The sequence below is a fragment of the Parambassis ranga genome, chromosome 4, assembly GCF_900634625.1.
Source record: "Parambassis ranga chromosome 4, fParRan2.1, whole genome shotgun sequence".
In the NCBI taxonomy this organism is placed as follows: Eukaryota; Metazoa; Chordata; class Actinopteri; family Ambassidae; genus Parambassis; species Parambassis ranga.
This window is the reverse complement of record NC_041025.1, coordinates 1,470,832-1,487,364: the sequence shown is the minus strand read 5'-3', so window position 1 is coordinate 1,487,364 and position 16,533 is coordinate 1,470,832. Positions and strand designations below refer to the sequence as shown.

The window sequence follows — 16,533 nt, the reverse complement described above, 5'->3', positions numbered from 1 at the left end:
ATTTGCATTTACATCTGCTCATACAAAAAATACATATAGACCTCCAATAAACCTGATTGTGCAACCTGTCTTCAGTGAGGAACATAGGAGGCATCGATTGTCCTATAATGTTGAATTTATGCAGAGTATGCTTTTATTTTTTTTTGTTAAACTATAATTTTAAGATGAATGAGAAAAAATCTGGTCAAAATAAAGTAAAAATAAAAAAATGATTTCAAGAAAAATATTTATTTTACTTTTTTATTTTCAAGACATTTTAATAGATTGTTACATTTTACACTTTGCTCCTGTGACAGTGTTTCAGGGCATCTTTCAGTGCTGCTAGCACCATGTCGACATTAGATTTGCTGCTGTTACAACCCATCAGTCCCACACGCAGCACCTGAAAAGAAAAAGTACACCGTTATCCACAAAGGCACAAACAACTGCTGCTTCATAAATGGCACTATCTTTATTTTCCCTTACCAGACCTACTGATGGTCCAAGCCCCCCAGAAATCTCTAAATTGTGTGTTTTCATTATGTAGCTTGTGATCTCCTTCCAGTCATACCCATGAGGAGCAACGATGGTGGTAACTGTAGGCAGCCTTGCTTGCTGTAACAGTTTGAACATTTCTATTGGCATAATAGTATATGAGGATTATGTTAATAATCTTTTCTAAAACTCACGTTATCTTTGACAAAAAGCTTGAGACCCATGCTCTGCAGGCCAGCGTGGAAATATTCTGCTACAGCTTGATGTCTTGACCATGAATTCTCCAGACCCTTCAATTAAGAGCATTTACACATAGCACATTATGTTTGTTTTGTATATTTTTAGGTAAATAATTCATCCTGCAACACTAATAAGGGCTGGTTAATATTTCTTTAGGTGTTGTTGAAACAAATATTTCCTCACCTCTTCAGCAAGGACAGCCAAGCTCTCCCTTAAAGAGTAAAAAGCAGTGACTGGACCAGTGTGGTGATATCTATAGGTGAAGAAATGAAGACTGAACCATATGCAGTGATTTTGATTGTGTCCTTAAAAATGAGATGACTGTTGGAAACATGATCAGATCCTGTCTGCTGGAAACTCTTACACTCTCGCTGGCTTGTCATCACATCCCCAGTAGTTTGCAAGCCAGCTCAAATCCAAAAAAAAGGACACAGGCTTCGCTTTCCGGCTGAATATTTTTTGGCTGTGGAGATATTTCGAATTAAACGCATGTCATGCTGTTACTTGCAGTCCAGTGCTGTGTACAACTCTCACCATGCTCTCTCACTGAAGGATATAGGTGCTGTGCCTGGAGGGGCATTCAGAACCTTTTGGGAACCTGTGTACAGGACGTCTATCTCTGCAAATGTAACACAAAATCTATATTATAGTTTCATTGGCAGCAACGGCACCAGAATCTGGAAATGTCAGGAAGGACTCATCAGTCACCTTGCTGGTCCATGTGTAGAGGAGCTCCTCCTATTGAAGCCACAGAGTCGACAAGAAACAGGCAGTTATACCTGAAGGCACAAATCAGGACACTTTAGCCATCAGCTGTCTGTGTATTGCTGCATGTGTTAAGATGACGGAGCTCTTACTTATGGCACAGCTGTCCGATTCCATCTAAAGGATGCAGGACTCCTGTGGATGATTCTCCATGTGCAAGGAAGAACAGTGCAGGTCTGTGTTTTAGTAAAGCCTGGGATGAGACAGCAGCGTGATTACACAGGCTGCAGAATTGACAGGATTAATTTAAGCAACCTGAAAAATTCAGGAAACCATACCTTCTCAATGTCATCATTTGTGAAGAAGCCACCAGGTGGTGCAACTATGGTGCTAACTCTGGCACCTGTTGGAGTCCATTCAGAGAAATGTTTGTTCACCAGTTGATGTTTTAAATCAGTATAAAAGCATACAAGCCTCGTGTTGAATGTACAGTAAACCACCAGCCTTACCTATCCTCTCTGCCATTTCTGCTGCTCGCTCTCCCCAGATACCATTCACAGCTGTCAGCACACCGTCCCCAGGCTCCACTGTGTTGAAGATGGCACACTCCATAGCAGTGTGGCCAGTTCCACTCACAGCTAAAGTCATTCTGTTCTCAGTCTGGAACATATACTGGATTCCACTTTTGATGTCACTCATTATCTGTGATGTAAAAATGTAGTTTGAAATGAAATGTCGTTGTTTCTTTCAGTAGAAGACAGACTGATAATACAACCCAAATGTGTGCAAATGCCTAATGCTCACTAGCTATTGAATCATGGGGTTATTTAGTATCACCCACATGTTTTTTCCCTTGTTGATTTATTTCTGCTGAGTAAATGGGGCACAATGGAAAGGTTGTAGTTATGCTGTAGTTCGTCTAGACTTCGTCTTTGCCTATACTGATGATTTTTTACACATACTAACTTTTGAATATAACTATGAGATTATTATTTGCATTAAGAAAAATCCAAAAAACAAAATACAACAAAACCTCTGATTCCACTTGATTACATAAGTGTAATAGTTCTCTTTGATGCTAATACATTCACACAATTACAGAGGACCCTCATCACTGACAGCATAATGCAGTCACTAGCTCCTAACCTAACCCACCACATTATGTCTGATCTAATTATAGTCTTTAACTTTACTCCATGTCTTGATGTCCTTTTAAGCAGTCCTTAAGGGGATGTTATACTTTTGTTCTGCTGATCAGAGCTGCACCATTAAGCTGTTGATTTACCTCAAATATCTCTGGATGCATGTGTCCAATAACTGGTTTGGCACCAGCTTCCAAGATGCGTGAAGGAACATTGGAAGGTCCCGGTCCAAACATGTGCCGATGAGGAACCGCCAGAGGTTTCTGCAGGCATTTCGGTGGAGGCACGGTGACAGGCAACATGTTCCCAACAGTGTGACGAGCAAATTAAAAACACAACGAGCTGTGGAAGCTGGTGAAGTAACGCCTCAGCTGAGCACACCCCTTTGTCTGAACCAGTGAGGTCCTCAGGTCAGAAGTCTGTCACAACATTCTCTCTTGGTTTTATCTAATTCTTCCTCTGTCAACATATGTGGCTGTCTGTGTGCAGTGTTAGCTGGATGCTTTTTTAAAGATAAGGAAGTCACCCAACACGTTCTCAGATGTTAATCATTGACTGTGGACTCTGCAGAGAGTCAGATATTAATCCCATGGTCTCTCTCCAGTTACAATGTTTCATTGCTGTGTGAGTTGCATTATAAATATTTTTAATTTCACATCAAACCGATTTATTCAGTGCCAAACTTTTCCCTTATTTTATATTTCTAACCTGTTTTTGAGTATACATGGAGCACATGCAAGCAGTTTCCCCCTGGGATTAATAAAGCATTTCTGATTCTGATTCTGAAAATTATTCATCATCTTAAGTCAAGTTTAGTGATTATAGCACATTTAGAACACAGACACTGAAGTCATGCACACATTTTCAGGCATAAAAATTGTTTAAAACATAAATAAATAACGATTTCTTCTTTAAATGAGTTGCAAGCAAATTAAACAAATAAACAAACAAATAAATCAAATAATTGCTCCTTTAAGTAAGTGAATAAATAAATTGAAATTAAGATTTTGTCCCTGTGTTAACAGCTGATGACCTTATCTGGAGGAGGAGGCACTTCCAGAGTGTTTGGTTAGGGCTCAATATTGATGCACTCTTCATTCATTAGGTCAATATTATAGATCCCCTTTATACAGCACTTGGAAACAGGAAGAAACCTCCCACAGAACCAGAGTCAGGGTGTGTGGCTCTATTGTCTGTGTGATAAATCTGCCTGTATTTCATGCTCGTGGAATTCCTTTTAATAATTGGACGATCCAGTGAAGCTGTGTGTTTTTACTGTTGTTCTTAGTTCCTCTATGAGGGTGTTTAACAATCATAAGATAATCAGGATCTAAATAAAATACGGTGTCCTATTGCATTGTTTTATTATATTAGTATTATATTATACAGCTGTACACTGAAGAGTTGGAGGGATTTCAGTGTCTTTGTTGTATTGTTTATGTCGGTGTCTCTTTGACAATCACACATCTCAGGCAGATTTGTTGAGGTTTATTGTTACAGTGTGTGTTGTTGTTCTTCACAGCTGGGCCTGACCTGCCCTCTGTGGGACCAGGAGATGTTTGCCCAGAGGCTCGGGGCAGAAGGTGCCGTCTCTGTACACCAGCCGTCCTCTCAAGATGGTGGCACACACCACACCTTGCAGCATGTGGCCAAGGTAAGGAGTTAGCTGCACACACAATCAAACAGTCACTCATACTGTACAGATGTCTGTGCTGTTGTCTACCACATGTCTGTGATTCTTGGTGATACCTTGTTTTTATGATGAATGCTTGTCTCTTGGATCTGTGAGGAGACGATGAAACAAAGTGGATTCAGGGTTGGATTGGCGTTAATGCTTTGGATTGCTTATACTAACCTCAAAAACTCTTTCTGGGTCCCATATGACCAAGTCAGCATCATAGCCGAGGGCCAGGCTGCCCTTCCGGTCGTCTAGATTGCACAGCTGAGCTGTTTTTTGGCTGAGAAGCCTCACAACATCTGACAGCTGGAAGCCTCGCTTGCTGGCTGAACTCCAGAACAGAGGCAAGCCTGAAAAACAGATGAGTGGTAATGAAGCCTGACACCAAGCACGCATAAAGAACCGTTTTTCACTGCATCACTCATCAATACTCACTGAATCACTGAGCGTCTGGGTCTCAGACTTTGACCACTCTCTCACTGTGCGGAAGAGTAAATGATTGCTTTAAGCTGGCACACAGTTCTTGTTTGTGTCCCTGTGAACTTTGCCCACTGTGTGGAGGCCGGGGGGCCTGACAGCTAATTCAACCAACAGGAAAGCTAGCCTATATTATGCCTGTGACTTCCCACAGATGAATTCTGACTTGTGAATTTGCACCAGCTGAGCATCACACAGGGACAAATCCTCTGTTTGCTCCATAGACAGTGATTGATATACAAACAAGCATGTAAACAAAACTGTATCAAACATTACATAAGTGCCACCTGGAATCATGATCACATGGTTTATATTCAGTGAACATGTGACAGTGATGAGCTAATCATCAGATTTAACTATAATACGTTTACTTGGTTCTCTAAAGAGCCCTCTGTAGCCATAACAACAGCATGCTCGGTGCATGGTTTTAAGACAGCTGCAAATGAATCCTGAATAGTTGATTTCTGTATGTAATGAGCAAGTGCTGACAGTTATATAACATTATATTGTACAGTATACTGTACAGTCTGTGGATAAAGGGTTTGTGTGCGAATTAGCCTGCACTTCATTTGGTTAGCTGCAGCTGTGCCTGTGCTGCAGTCACACTGTCAACAGAATGACAATGACTGTCCAAACAGTGCCTGCACATGCAGGCTGTAGTAACAGTAAATCACATACCGTATTTTCAACATGTTTAGAAGTTAAACCAGACACAGTTAATACAGATAATCATCAATATGGTAAAACATTAGCTTGTTTACAGTCTATATAACACTATATAACACTCTATATAACACTGAACAACATTAGCTTATATGTAAGTTTATTTTTCAGGCCTCTTGTTTTAGGTGGAATTCTCCTTTGTCTCAGTTGCTGATTAGATGTTTGTTGCTGTGCTGTAACATTATCATTTATTATTCATATTAAAATATGTTTGCAGCTTTTCTGTAATTTTTATTTGACCTTATTGCAGTTTTGGTAATGAAATAGGAGCCACTGCTTTGCATCTCCTCTACTTTAAAGCTCTCACAGCTTCTTGTAACCACAATGACCACAACGCTGGGAGCTTTATGTCCAGTGCATTTAATGATTTGGGCAACAACATCCTAGAGAATGGCTGACTGTTTCTCCGTGGGCAGAGTGTGTGTTTGTGCGTTGTTGGTCTCTAGTTACCAAACTGTAAAGAAGAAATCCCTCCCCACGCCTCAGTGAAGTCTCCACTGTCCAGTTTTTTCAGATCGGGGGTACAGGGGGAGTGATCAGACACCACCATGTCAATCTGACAAGCCTTCAGTGCAGACCATAACTGCTCCTGGTCGGGTGGGGTCAAACAATCAGAGAATAAATGAATCCAATGTTCTTTGTATGTGCATCTGTTATAATCTGTTTACCCTGTTATAAGACCCTCTGATGGGCGGGCAGCATTTGAACTGCGTGGCCCCTGCAGGTATGCTTTCTGCACACAGGCTGAGGTAGTGGTGGGTCGTCTCTACTGTCAGAGGAGCTCCGGCCTGTCGTGCTTCCTGGATCAATTTCAGCGGCTCTGCAGAGGATAAGTGAACTATATGGCACCGCACCCTGCAGAGAGAGTTAGTTAGCACAGCTACAAACACTAACAACGTACAAATAATCAACACTAATGTTTTGTTTTGTTGCAGATGGTCTCACTGGTACTGCAGGCAGAGCTCTGTGACAACACGGATAGCCTCTACCTCCATGATGTCTGGCCTCGACTGTAGGAAGGTTGCATACTGACAAGGATCTTAAAGGGAGCAGAGGGTTTTTGCAACTGTACAAAATAATTTAATTACATTTTAAACAAAAAGAAAAGAACAAATAAAAACATTTAAAGCTGTAGTTACTGCCTGTCTCCTCTGTTGTTTCCTGTACATCCCTCTCTGCATGAAACTGGAGAGAAAAATATAATTCAGCAAATTATCTCAGCATGCAGACCACCTACATTAATTCTGTTTATGTGATGAAAGATGTTAGCGTTACCAGCAGGACACTCCCAGTGCCTTGTAGCTGCTTCATGGCTGTATGTAAGTCATAGTCAGTCACATGAGGGAATTCATCCACCCCACTATGGATGAGGAAGCACTTGAAGCCAGCCACCCCGGCCTGGATCATGGGCCGTAGCTCAAGCTGCAAAGAAACAGTCCGTGTTTGTTTGTCTTTTTTCACAATATATTAGTCAAAGCTGTTCCACTGCACCTGATTGCCGGGGATCACACCACCCCAGAAGGCCGTGTCCACAAAACACTTCCCTGTCGCCTCTCGCAGCTTCTCATGGAAATTTTCAAGTGTAGTGGTTGGCGGAATGCTGTTACTGAGAGAATTAAAGGTAGGAGATTTCATTCTGATGCACTTTTTGTTAAATTAGTGTAACTTCTCTTTATAATCCGATAGAAACCGATTAGTTTGGAAGTTTCGCTTTAAAACGAAGAATATTCATCATCTGTGGAAGCTATAAAACACTAAAAACATCAGCCAATCCTGCGAGGTGCACCTGTGCATATAGTTGGCTGGTTGTCACTCTTCCTGCTCTGTGCGCACCAGAGAGGTATAAATAAGTTTTAAGAAAAAAAAACATATTTTATTTTTTTATATTTGACTCTTAGACATCCATTTATTTTAATGTCTAAGCAGCAACGTAAAGACACACTTTCCTCTTACATCTAATATCACCTCACATCGGTGACCTCTTAAGGTCAGACAGAGGTCATTTATTGATTTCTGGAGGGGGGATGTGTCTGACTTACAGTGGCATGTCCACAATCGTTGTCACGCCTCCCGCTGCAGCAGCCCTGGTGGCGGTCCAGAAACCTTCCCAGGAGGTGCGGCCCGGTTCATTCACGTGGACGTGACAATCCACAATGCCTGGCATCACCACACTGTCACCCACATCCAGCATCTGCAGACATATGTCACAATAACATTTATCATGGTACCATTCCTCAAAGGTGAGAATAGATCATGAATAGTAAATCAATGCATTGGACCTTACAAACTTACCTCACAGCCAACATCCTCAGGAAAGCTGCTGTTGGAGAGTATCTGATGTATTTTTCCATCCTTTATTACTATAACAGCGGGTTGTACTGTGTCACCAAGCAGCACCCTCTGACTTCTAACAGCTCTAACCACCGATCCCAGCTCCATGTCTGTTTTTATTGAATGTTAATGAGCACAATAGACTCTCCTAACTCTGCCTCTACTCTCCTGATTTAACAGTGGCAGGTCAGTGGCCTGTTGCTGAGGCACCACCCCCTTCTGAACAGGTCAAAGGATACACGTTTGTTGACTGTGTGGCAGGCTGACTTCAGATCCAATCATGCAGAGCGGTTTGTGTGCATGCCTACATGTGAGGACATGACTGGTAGGGCAGGAACTTGAAAAATCCTGCACCCTGGAAAGACAACTGTCAAACCTGACTATCCACTTTTCGTTTCGACTATCCACCAAAGTATATGCTTTAATCATTTGAAGCTCATAAGATCCTTTGTATATGTATTGTTTGTAAATCTATCTATCTATCTATCTATCTATCTATCTATCTATCTATCTATCTGAAAAAGAATCCTATATACATAATGCATTTGCAACATAATAAAAACTTGAGCACATTTTAGGGTACATTATCTGTGCCATTTCTTCTGTGTGAAATGCAAAATATCATTTTTGAAGAAAAAAAAACACATCTTAACTGTGAACACATCCAACAGATGAGCCATGATAGCTGTAACTCTTCATCAGCGTGACGGCCGGAGGGAGTGTGAAGGGTCTGAGGCTGACAGGATCCAGCCTCGCCTCAGCGGGCCTCATCCCTCCATCCTCCAGCTCCCGGCGAGGCGCTCTGCGTTATGACGCCAAGCCGTTTGACGAGCGCATTACGTGGGGCAGGAGGAGCAGCACGGCAGCCTCGTTATGTAACTCATCGGATGCTGCTGCGCGCATCAGAGAGGCAGGAGACAAACGGACGGATGGCTGATTTACAGACAAATAACGGTGTGTTTGCTTGTGAATGAGCACACAGATCTGCAAGCGTGATGCTAAATGAAAGTCGCTGTGTAATAGATCCCGTCTGGACGTCGGTGGCCTAAAGCTGCGGAAGCTGCACACCTTTTTTTTTTTTAGCCGACCAGAGGCGCGTCTCTCTTTGAATCATCTCTTATATGAGTGGACATAAACCAATGCCGGTTTGTTTTAGGGAAGAAACAGGATCATATTTTCTTCTTAATTGCACTGATTTAATCCAACAGCCTCTGAGCTGTAATATAAACAATGGCGGGTCCCGAGCAGTCCCAGCAGCAGCAGCAGGTAGAGGAGAAGGCAGAGCACATAGATGATGCTGAGATGGCTCTGCAAGGTATCAACATGCTGCTCAACAACGGATTCAAGGAGAGCGACGAGCTGTTCAGGAGATACAGGTAATATTCCATCATTCTCATAATAATCATGTTTGTGCAATGTAAAAAAATGAGGACAGCATGTACTATGTCACTACCAAGGGATTCAGCTGAAGGGATAACTATAGTCCCCTTATTGTTAGGGCCATCTGTGAGTCTTACATGTGCACATTCCCTTATTATGATTGCTTTTGGAGATTGTTATACCTCCAGGGTGCTGCTGCATTTGATCCATGTGTCTGCTGACAGGCACAACATACCCAAAAATGACAATACTTTCATTATGCTGTGTAGAGTGCATGTTGTCTCTGTGCTGGTGGACCCTCTCCAGCTTACCAAAGACATGATTTTAGCATAACTGGGTCCCTTAAATTGGCCAGATGTTAATGGTTGTATGCATCTCCATGTTAGTCCTGTGATGGACTGGTGACCTGGCCTGGATCTACCCTGCCTTTTGCCCATTGACAGCTGGGATAGGTTTCATCATCCCTATGACCCTGTAGCATAGAGAGATAGATGGATTTGAAGATGCATCCTGAATATGAGTAACACTAGGATCACACAAATTTGGATGTTAACCTGGGTGTCAACACACTCAGATGGTTTGCAGTTTTTTTGTCTTATACAGTATGTGCAAGATGTCACTTTAATGTAATGGCCATTTTTTAAATAATAAACCTCACGGTCTATCTGCGTGTCACACAGATAGACCGTGACTCCAGTCATAACAGGTTTACATTAGCGTGCTCTGTTTGTGTCAACAGGAATACTCTCTCTCTCTGCAGCTCCATTTGTGTATTTTGGATGCTAATACAAAAAGACATGATTAAGATTTTGTTGTGCTAACTTTTTCTTTATTCTCTGTAGGACACAGAGCCCACTGATGAGCTTTGGGGCCAGTTTTGTCAGTTTCCTGGTGAGTTACTTTCACCCAAGTCTTGAGACCTGCCATAAACCGATCTGTCAACAGTCTGCATTATTGTCACCACTGGCACCTTCCTATAATTTACTTTTCCATCCATTAACGTAATGGATCTCTCCCTCTCAGAGAAACAGCATCACTTGCAGAGAAGGAATGGGAATTTTGAACAGTGTGGTGGTCTCACACACCCATACAGCACACACACACACACCCTTATGCTGACCCTCACACAGCATGATGAGATGATGTCATCCTCTGCCCCCAGATGCTAAATGGCCCTGAAGGCAGTGGGGGAGGTGACATCTGACCACCAATGGCCCAGGGGGGATTTAAATGCAGCACAGCAAATATTATACAAGCTAATATGAAGCCACTGAAGCCTTTATTGTAATAACTTTTTCCATTTATTAACCATTTCCTCCCTAATTTATGAGATTATTATTTTCAAAGTGAGCAGCATCACAGAGGATCAGCTTGGAAGCTTTTGTTCTTTTTATCCACACACACACACACACACAGCTGTACAGATGTCGCCGCGATCCTCCATTCACTGATATGCAGAAAGAGCCTTTTGTTATTGCCTGTTTTTTAGACGATTACATAAGACTCCACTTGCCTTAATACAAGAACGGTGGCTAGCTCAAGCATAAATCTGCTCTGTGAAAATCTTCTGATGTCACAATAATCATGTAATGTCCTGATTTTTTTCTGAAGTTTCAAGACTTTCTGCGTTTCACTGCAGAATGCCATGATGACATTTGAGGAGGAGAAGATGCAGACGGCCTGTGACGACCTGAGGACCACTGAAAAACTGTGTGAGAGCGACAGCACCGGGGTGATCGAGACAATCAGAAACAAGATTAAAAAGAGCGTAAGTGCCAACATATAAACCGGTCAAACACCAGGTGATATTTTTAAGATCTTCATCGACAGTGTTGAAGAATATAAAACACCAGTTTGTAGATTTATCATCACTGACAGAAGAGGCAGCCGTTCAGATAACAATGTTAGTTTCCTCAGTATTAGGCGTAATGATGCAGGCAGCAGTGAGATCATGCCAAACCCACTCAGATTCAATTAGTAATTCTATGAAATGTAATCACCAGACTAGGTGAGGAGTGTGGGGGCTGCCTAACAGCTCTGGGTCGGTCTCTTTGTTCCTTTACAGATGGACTCCCAAAGGTCAGGCGTTGTTGTGGTGGACCGCCTGCAGAGACAGATCATTGTGGCCGACTGTCAAGTGTACCTTGCTGTGCTCTCCTTTGTCAAACAGGAACTTTCAGGTAATCAGATTTGACCTGCAAGCAAACAGGGTGACCTAAATGTATGTCTCTCTTTGCAACAAGTATGTGGGTGATTGCTATCACAGTGTTTCATGATATGAAAGAAAGATCACACTAACGGTCTGATTTTAATAAGAAGTCAGATCCAGAAACCGTTTTATTAGAAAACTTCTTCAAAATTAAGCATAATCAGTCGCAGGGACTGTTGCAGTAGATGATGTGAGGATGGCCTCTATTACCCTATTTTTACACCAAAATTAGCATGGATGTTTTTAAATGAGGGTAAATCTGCTAAAAATAGCTGATAGTGTCGCATTCTGAAAACAGGGTTACTAAACAGTGGAAAAGCACAATGAAGGGCAGTGACTACTGTATGTTACAATGGTTGCTTTATTTATATAATTTACCTCCTTCTCTCCAAACTGAATGCAGAGTGGAAGTGGATCAACACTGCAAATTATTGCACCTCATCAGATGCTTCAATATCCAGTGTTGTATGCTCTTGCTTATTAAACTCATGATGATGTCCCATTGAAGATCCTTGTTGACAGTGGTTCAGCTTGTGATGGATTCTTTGGCATACCTGTGTAGTATTTTTTTTGAGTGCCTGCTCTTTCCAAACCGAGGATAACATCCCAGAAGCTAATATATGACAAACCATCTGTGTTAAGCTGTAGGCAGCCATGTCTTCTCCTGTCTGTGTGCAGTCTCCCTAAGTCCTCTCCATATATTTCCAACCACTACTTGATTGGGAATGTCTGATACTAATGCTAGGGCTACCTGGTGCTGTGCCAAAATATCTTAATTAAACATTTTAGCTTTCCCATGTGCCAATTATGGTAAAACACAATGTACTGAGTAGGATGGGAAGGTGGTCAGCATTTCTAAAATAACATTAGGAGGATGAATGAATAATTACTATATCATAGCTGGCAGTCAAACAGACACTAAATCTCATCTGAAATGTCTTGTGTATTGTTTCCCCTTATCAGCATATATTAAAGGAGGCTGGATTCTCCGTAAGGCATGGAAAATGTACAATAAGTGCCACAGTGACATAAGTCAGCTGCAGGAGGCCTGTCAGCGGAGGTCCTCTGGCAACCAGGACTCCCTCTCAGCTGACAACGCCAACCATAACAACACAACGGTGGAGAATGGCGTTACACCTGAGGCCCTGGACCGACTTAAGGGGTCTGTAAGCTTCGGATACGGCCTCTTCCACTTGTGCATCTCTATGGTGCCACCACATCTGCTCAAGATTATCAACCTGCTGGGTTTCCCTGGCGACCGTCTCCAGGGTCTCTCCTCTCTTATGTATGCGAGTGAGAGCAAGGACATGAAGGCACCACTGGCCACGTGAGTAGGCTCAGGCCTCATCAATAATTATAAAAATGTGAATTAAACATAGTAACCTTTAAGATTATAGATTCTGGGTGTTTTTTGTAGGAAAACTCAGACAATCCGGACAAAGTTGGTAACTTAATAAAATACAAATACTTTATTCATCCCAAGCTGGGATGAACTGAAATGAATGAACTGAGCTAAATAATACATCAAGTTGGTTATTGACTTAAAAAAAAAATAATGTTGTTTGTGTCAGCAGGGAATTTTATTCACAAGTACTCAATTAATCAACAATAAACTAGTTTGATGTTATCACCTAATCTTCATTAGCCTTGGAAACAGCATTTGTCATCATTTTACATCCTTCGGAAATAATGTTTAAGCTCAGGTTTTAAGCTATTTTAGCTTCTCTGCTTGCTGTAGCAGGCCTGTCTCGGTTGAACTGTTGTTTTGTTGCTCAGGTTGGCCCTCTTGTGGTACCACACTGTAGTGCTGCCTTTCTTTGCTCTGGAGGGCTCTGATACACATGCAGGGCTGCTGGAGGCCAAAGCCATTCTGCAAAGAAAGTCTGTGGTTTACCCCAACTCGTCTCTCTTCATGTTCTTCAAAGGACGAGTTCAAAGGCTAGAGGTGAGTACAGTGCCGCAGGTTTGGGGTTGGTAACGATCAGTGACAGATAAGTCAGACTTTAGTAAGTGTCTTGAAGCTGCTGATGCTGGATAACCACTACACAGGAGACCAGCCTCCACCCATGCACATTACTTAATATGCATGTGAGATGGTTCATCAACTCACCAACATGTGATCGACCATCTACTGATCTGTCACTCAACACATGCATGTGGTCTGTGAACATTCTAACATGAATACTTGTTGGTGTGTGTGCTCTCTCCTTTGTCCCCAGTGCCATATCAACAGTGCTTTGGCCTGTTTCCATGATGCATTAGAGCTTGCATCAGACCAAAGAGAGATCCAGCATGTGTGTCTCTATGAGATTGGTACGTGTTTATTCTCATAGGGTTAATTGTGACATACTAACACTGTGTGTGCAGTGCAGTTATTCTGTCTGCTTGTCTGTGGGTCAGGTTGGTGTAGCATGATCGAGATGAATTTTGAGGATGCGTACAGAGCCTTCGAAAGACTGAAGAACGAGTCGCGCTGGTCTCAGTGCTACTACGCCTATTTGACTGGAGGTAAGTCTGACACACATGCAAACACATTAGCGATGGTTCTCTTTGGTGTTCTACATGATTCTCTGTGTGGTTTCCTTCAGTCTGTCAGGGTGCTTCAGGAGACCTGGATGGAGCAAGTGGAGTGTTCAAAGATGTGCAGAAGCTGTTCAAGAGGAAAAACAACCAGATAGAGCAGTTTGCTGTTAAAAGGGTGGGTTTTACTGCAGCTGTTTCTCCTTTGAAGTTTGTCATGAGACATCACCTTGTCTTATTCGTGTGTGCAGGCTGAGAGACTGAGAAAGATCTCACCCACCAGAGAGCTTTGCATCCTCGGTGTAATCGAAGTGCTTTATCTGTGGAAAGCGCTTCAGAACTGCTCCTCATCTAAACTGCAGATAATGAATCAGGGTGAGTGTGAACCTCATGAATCAGCCACTTCACCTGTCAGGTTGTCCATGTGTGATCATTCCCTCTGGTGTGCTCTCAGTGTTACAGAGTTTAGATGACGCTTCATGCAGAGGCTTGAAACATCTCCTTCTTGGTGCCATTCATAAATGCCATGGGAACATGAGAGATGCTGTTCAGGTATCAGTCCTCACTCAGCTCTGCATGGCTTTGCTGTCATTGGTCATTGACCTCATCGTGCTCTTCCTGTTTATTTCGCCTGCGATCCAGTCATTCCAGCTGGCTGCTAGAGACGAGTATGGACGACAGATCAACTCTTACGTACAGCCATACGCCGTCTATGAGCTGGGATGTGTACTCCTTGGGAAACCAGAGGTCAGTCTGCTGCACCTAGTCACATTATTTTATATTTGATTGTAAAGATGTGACAGCATGCTCCAATGGTTTTGTTTTTGCAATACAGACAATGGGAAAAGGAAGATCACTGCTTCTTCAGGCAAAGGTAAATCATTATTTCAGTAGAATTGTTTTCAAAAATGAATATTATAAGTGCCCAATAACATCCTTCACATACAATTTTAGGAGGATTTTACCGGGTATGACTTTGAGAACCGACTTCATGTCCGCATCCATTCAGCCCTGGCTTCTTTGAAGGAAGTAGTGCCTCAGTGACTCCAAGAGGAGAAGCTTTGGTGCCCCAAGCTTTGCACAAGCCATTCACAGTATCTGTTTGACATCCTAGTGAGAAGAACTCCTGTGTGTTTCACTCTCAAAGGGTTTGGAGAAATACATGTTTGTCTCCTTAATCAAGCATCATCTCTGTGCAGCAGATGTGGGCATGCTTTTATGCTAGTTTAGCACACCGGTAGAAAACAAAGCAAAAAACAATATCCAAAGTTATCAGGATAAAAACAGAAGAGTTTGGTTAACCAGCAAACTGGTCAATACTTGATTATTATTTACAGAGCTGGGCTCCACAAGCTGGTGGCCCCTGTCTTAGGTCTTTGTGCTAAGCTAGGTTAACTTGTCCACATCATGGCCATGTTTCTGGCTCGCATGCACAGAGATGAAACTGATTTCAAATTTCAAAAGAGTCTGAGCAAAAATAGCAAAAATCTCTGACCTTTCCTTCAAGTGTGTTTTCCTTGCACATATTTGTTTGCTGGCTTGTAACTATTACCTTCATCATTGTGTATCCAGAAGGATTTCAATGAAGCCTCTCCCCTTCAGCGATCAACTGCACATAAAGTAAAACTTTTAATGAGATCCCATAAAAGGAACTTTACAATAAGACACAGGTATGAGAGGTTTTTCGATTTCTTACCCTTTGAGCAGTTTACTCCAATATTAACAGAAAATAAATTCTTTATGTCACATGATGAATAAGCAAAATCAGATTTTTTTAATTTGTACAAATGACTCCATGGCTCAGTAATGTTTCACCCTTGATTTAACTTTTACTTCTAATTAAATAGTTGCTTTTTTAGTTGAGTCACATCACATGGAGGCCATTTAATCACAATACCTGCTAGCAGTTTAATTAGCCACCACAGGAATAGCTGAAGAACGTCACTGGTCACCTGAAGTCACACAGAGTAATTAGGCTGCTGTGAGTTAGTCACTTTCAAGTAGTTTGACAATTAGAACAAATGAGATCATCTCACGTCACCATGCCTTCCTGAAGTTTCTTTATGTAAAAACACTGGGCATTGGCCTTCGGCACTATGCACGGTATGGCAGGGTAACAAATGTACCCACGCGCCCATCCCTGCATACACATGAAGGTATTCTCATGCTGTACCTTCAGTACTGTAACGTTACCTCTTGAAAGGTGCTGCAAAATGTCAGCCTAATAATGATTTATTAGTAGTTATTCAGTTTAATAGTATTTCAGTGAAATAGTTTTGAATTCGTTTGTAGTAATGGTAACTTTATTTATGTCACAACAGAAGGTGTACTTTTTCAAGCATTATGTATCCTCTTGTTGGTTTGATGACCAGTATTACAGATCAAGCTTATCCACAGGTATGATCTGAGTCATTTTAACGACCTTTCTAAACAGTCTCACACTGTACATATGAAACATTCTGTGCAGGGTACTGGCTTTTATTAACGAGCACTTGTCATTCGAGCAATACAAACAAAATGAAGGGTACTACGGAGGCTCTGACAATGACTGTCTGTGTTTTTCATCTTATGTTCGAGGTGGTGGATTTACAGATTTCCTTTACTCTTAAATCGAAATCAAATCAAAGAACTTTAAAACCATGCTACTTATCCCT

General features: G+C 41.9%; 3 protein-coding genes across 3 annotated transcripts; 1 reads left to right on the top strand and 2 right to left on the bottom strand.

Moving 5' to 3' along the window:
* Positions 1 to 226: 226 nt before the first annotated feature.
* agxta (alanine--glyoxylate and serine--pyruvate aminotransferase a) lies at positions 227 to 3,108 on the bottom strand. The gene is made up of 11 exons (XM_028404717.1): positions 2,705 to 3,108; positions 1,929 to 2,121; positions 1,758 to 1,822; positions 1,572 to 1,672; positions 1,423 to 1,493; positions 1,249 to 1,333; positions 1,079 to 1,177; positions 898 to 967; positions 669 to 764; positions 466 to 594; positions 227 to 382 (listed from the first exon to the last, which is right to left on the bottom strand). Exons 1-11 carry the CDS (start codon positions 2,861 to 2,863, stop codon positions 275 to 277), a joined length of 1,176 nt encoding a protein of 391 aa, XP_028260518.1. The 5' UTR covers positions 2,864 to 3,108; the 3' UTR covers positions 227 to 274.
* Positions 3,109 to 3,982: 874 nt separating this feature from the next.
* LOC114435139 (allantoinase, mitochondrial) lies at positions 3,983 to 8,083 on the bottom strand. Its single transcript, XM_028404715.1, has 11 exons — positions 7,732 to 8,083; positions 7,479 to 7,630; positions 6,931 to 7,045; positions 6,715 to 6,861; positions 6,579 to 6,624; positions 6,385 to 6,478; positions 6,108 to 6,294; positions 5,890 to 6,028; positions 4,417 to 4,589; positions 4,311 to 4,343; positions 3,983 to 4,227 (listed from the first exon to the last, which is right to left on the bottom strand). Exons 1-11 carry the CDS (start codon positions 7,876 to 7,878, stop codon positions 4,078 to 4,080), a joined length of 1,383 nt encoding a protein of 460 aa, XP_028260516.1. The 5' UTR covers positions 7,879 to 8,083; the 3' UTR covers positions 3,983 to 4,077.
* A 917-nt stretch (positions 8,084 to 9,000) lies between these two features.
* LOC114434776 (tetratricopeptide repeat protein 39C) lies at positions 9,001 to 15,953 on the top strand. Its single transcript, XM_028404165.1, has 14 exons — positions 9,001 to 9,146; positions 9,993 to 10,041; positions 10,790 to 10,918; positions 11,216 to 11,330; positions 12,323 to 12,686; positions 13,136 to 13,304; positions 13,579 to 13,672; positions 13,760 to 13,867; positions 13,948 to 14,057; positions 14,131 to 14,254; positions 14,334 to 14,431; positions 14,522 to 14,626; positions 14,715 to 14,753; positions 14,834 to 15,953. The coding sequence occupies exons 1-14, from the start codon at positions 9,001 to 9,003 to the stop codon at positions 14,921 to 14,923; spliced, it is 1,740 nt and encodes a 579-aa protein (XP_028259966.1). The 3' UTR covers positions 14,924 to 15,953.
* The last annotated feature ends 580 nt before the right edge of the window (positions 15,954 to 16,533 follow it).

What these genes read in the sequence shown, in the direction of transcription:
- LOC114435139 (XM_028404715.1), bottom strand. Translation starts at nt 7,878, where the DNA reads ATGGAGCTGGGATCGGTGGTTAGAGCTGTTAGAAGTCAGAGGGTGCTG. An exon ending in ACGATTGTGGACATGCCACT is followed by an intron (nt 7,046 to 7,478) that starts GTAAGTCAGACA and finishes TAATTCTCTCAG; the next exon opens with TAACAGCATTCCGCCAACCA. An exon ending in GCACTGGGAGTGTCCTGCTG is followed by an intron (nt 6,625 to 6,714) that starts GTAACGCTAACA and finishes TTTTCTCTCCAG; the next exon opens with TTTCATGCAGAGAGGGATGT.
- LOC114434776 (XM_028404165.1), top strand. Translation starts at nt 9,001, where the DNA reads ATGGCGGGTCCCGAGCAGTCCCAGCAGCAGCAGCAGGTAGAGGAGAAG. An exon ending in ACATGAGAGATGCTGTTCAG is followed by an intron (nt 14,432 to 14,521) that starts GTATCAGTCCTC and finishes CCTGCGATCCAG; the next exon opens with TCATTCCAGCTGGCTGCTAG. An exon ending in CACTGCTTCTTCAGGCAAAG is followed by an intron (nt 14,754 to 14,833) that starts GTAAATCATTAT and finishes ATACAATTTTAG; the next exon opens with GAGGATTTTACCGGGTATGA.
- agxta (XM_028404717.1), bottom strand. Translation starts at nt 2,863, where the DNA reads ATGTTGCCTGTCACCGTGCCTCCACCGAAATGCCTGCAGAAACCTCTG. An exon ending in TGCATCCAGAGATATTTGAG is followed by an intron (nt 2,122 to 2,704) that starts GTAAATCAACAG and finishes TTTACATCACAG; the next exon opens with ATAATGAGTGACATCAAAAG. An exon ending in ATCGGACAGCTGTGCCATAA is followed by an intron (nt 1,494 to 1,571) that starts GTAAGAGCTCCG and finishes TTGTGCCTTCAG; the next exon opens with GTATAACTGCCTGTTTCTTG.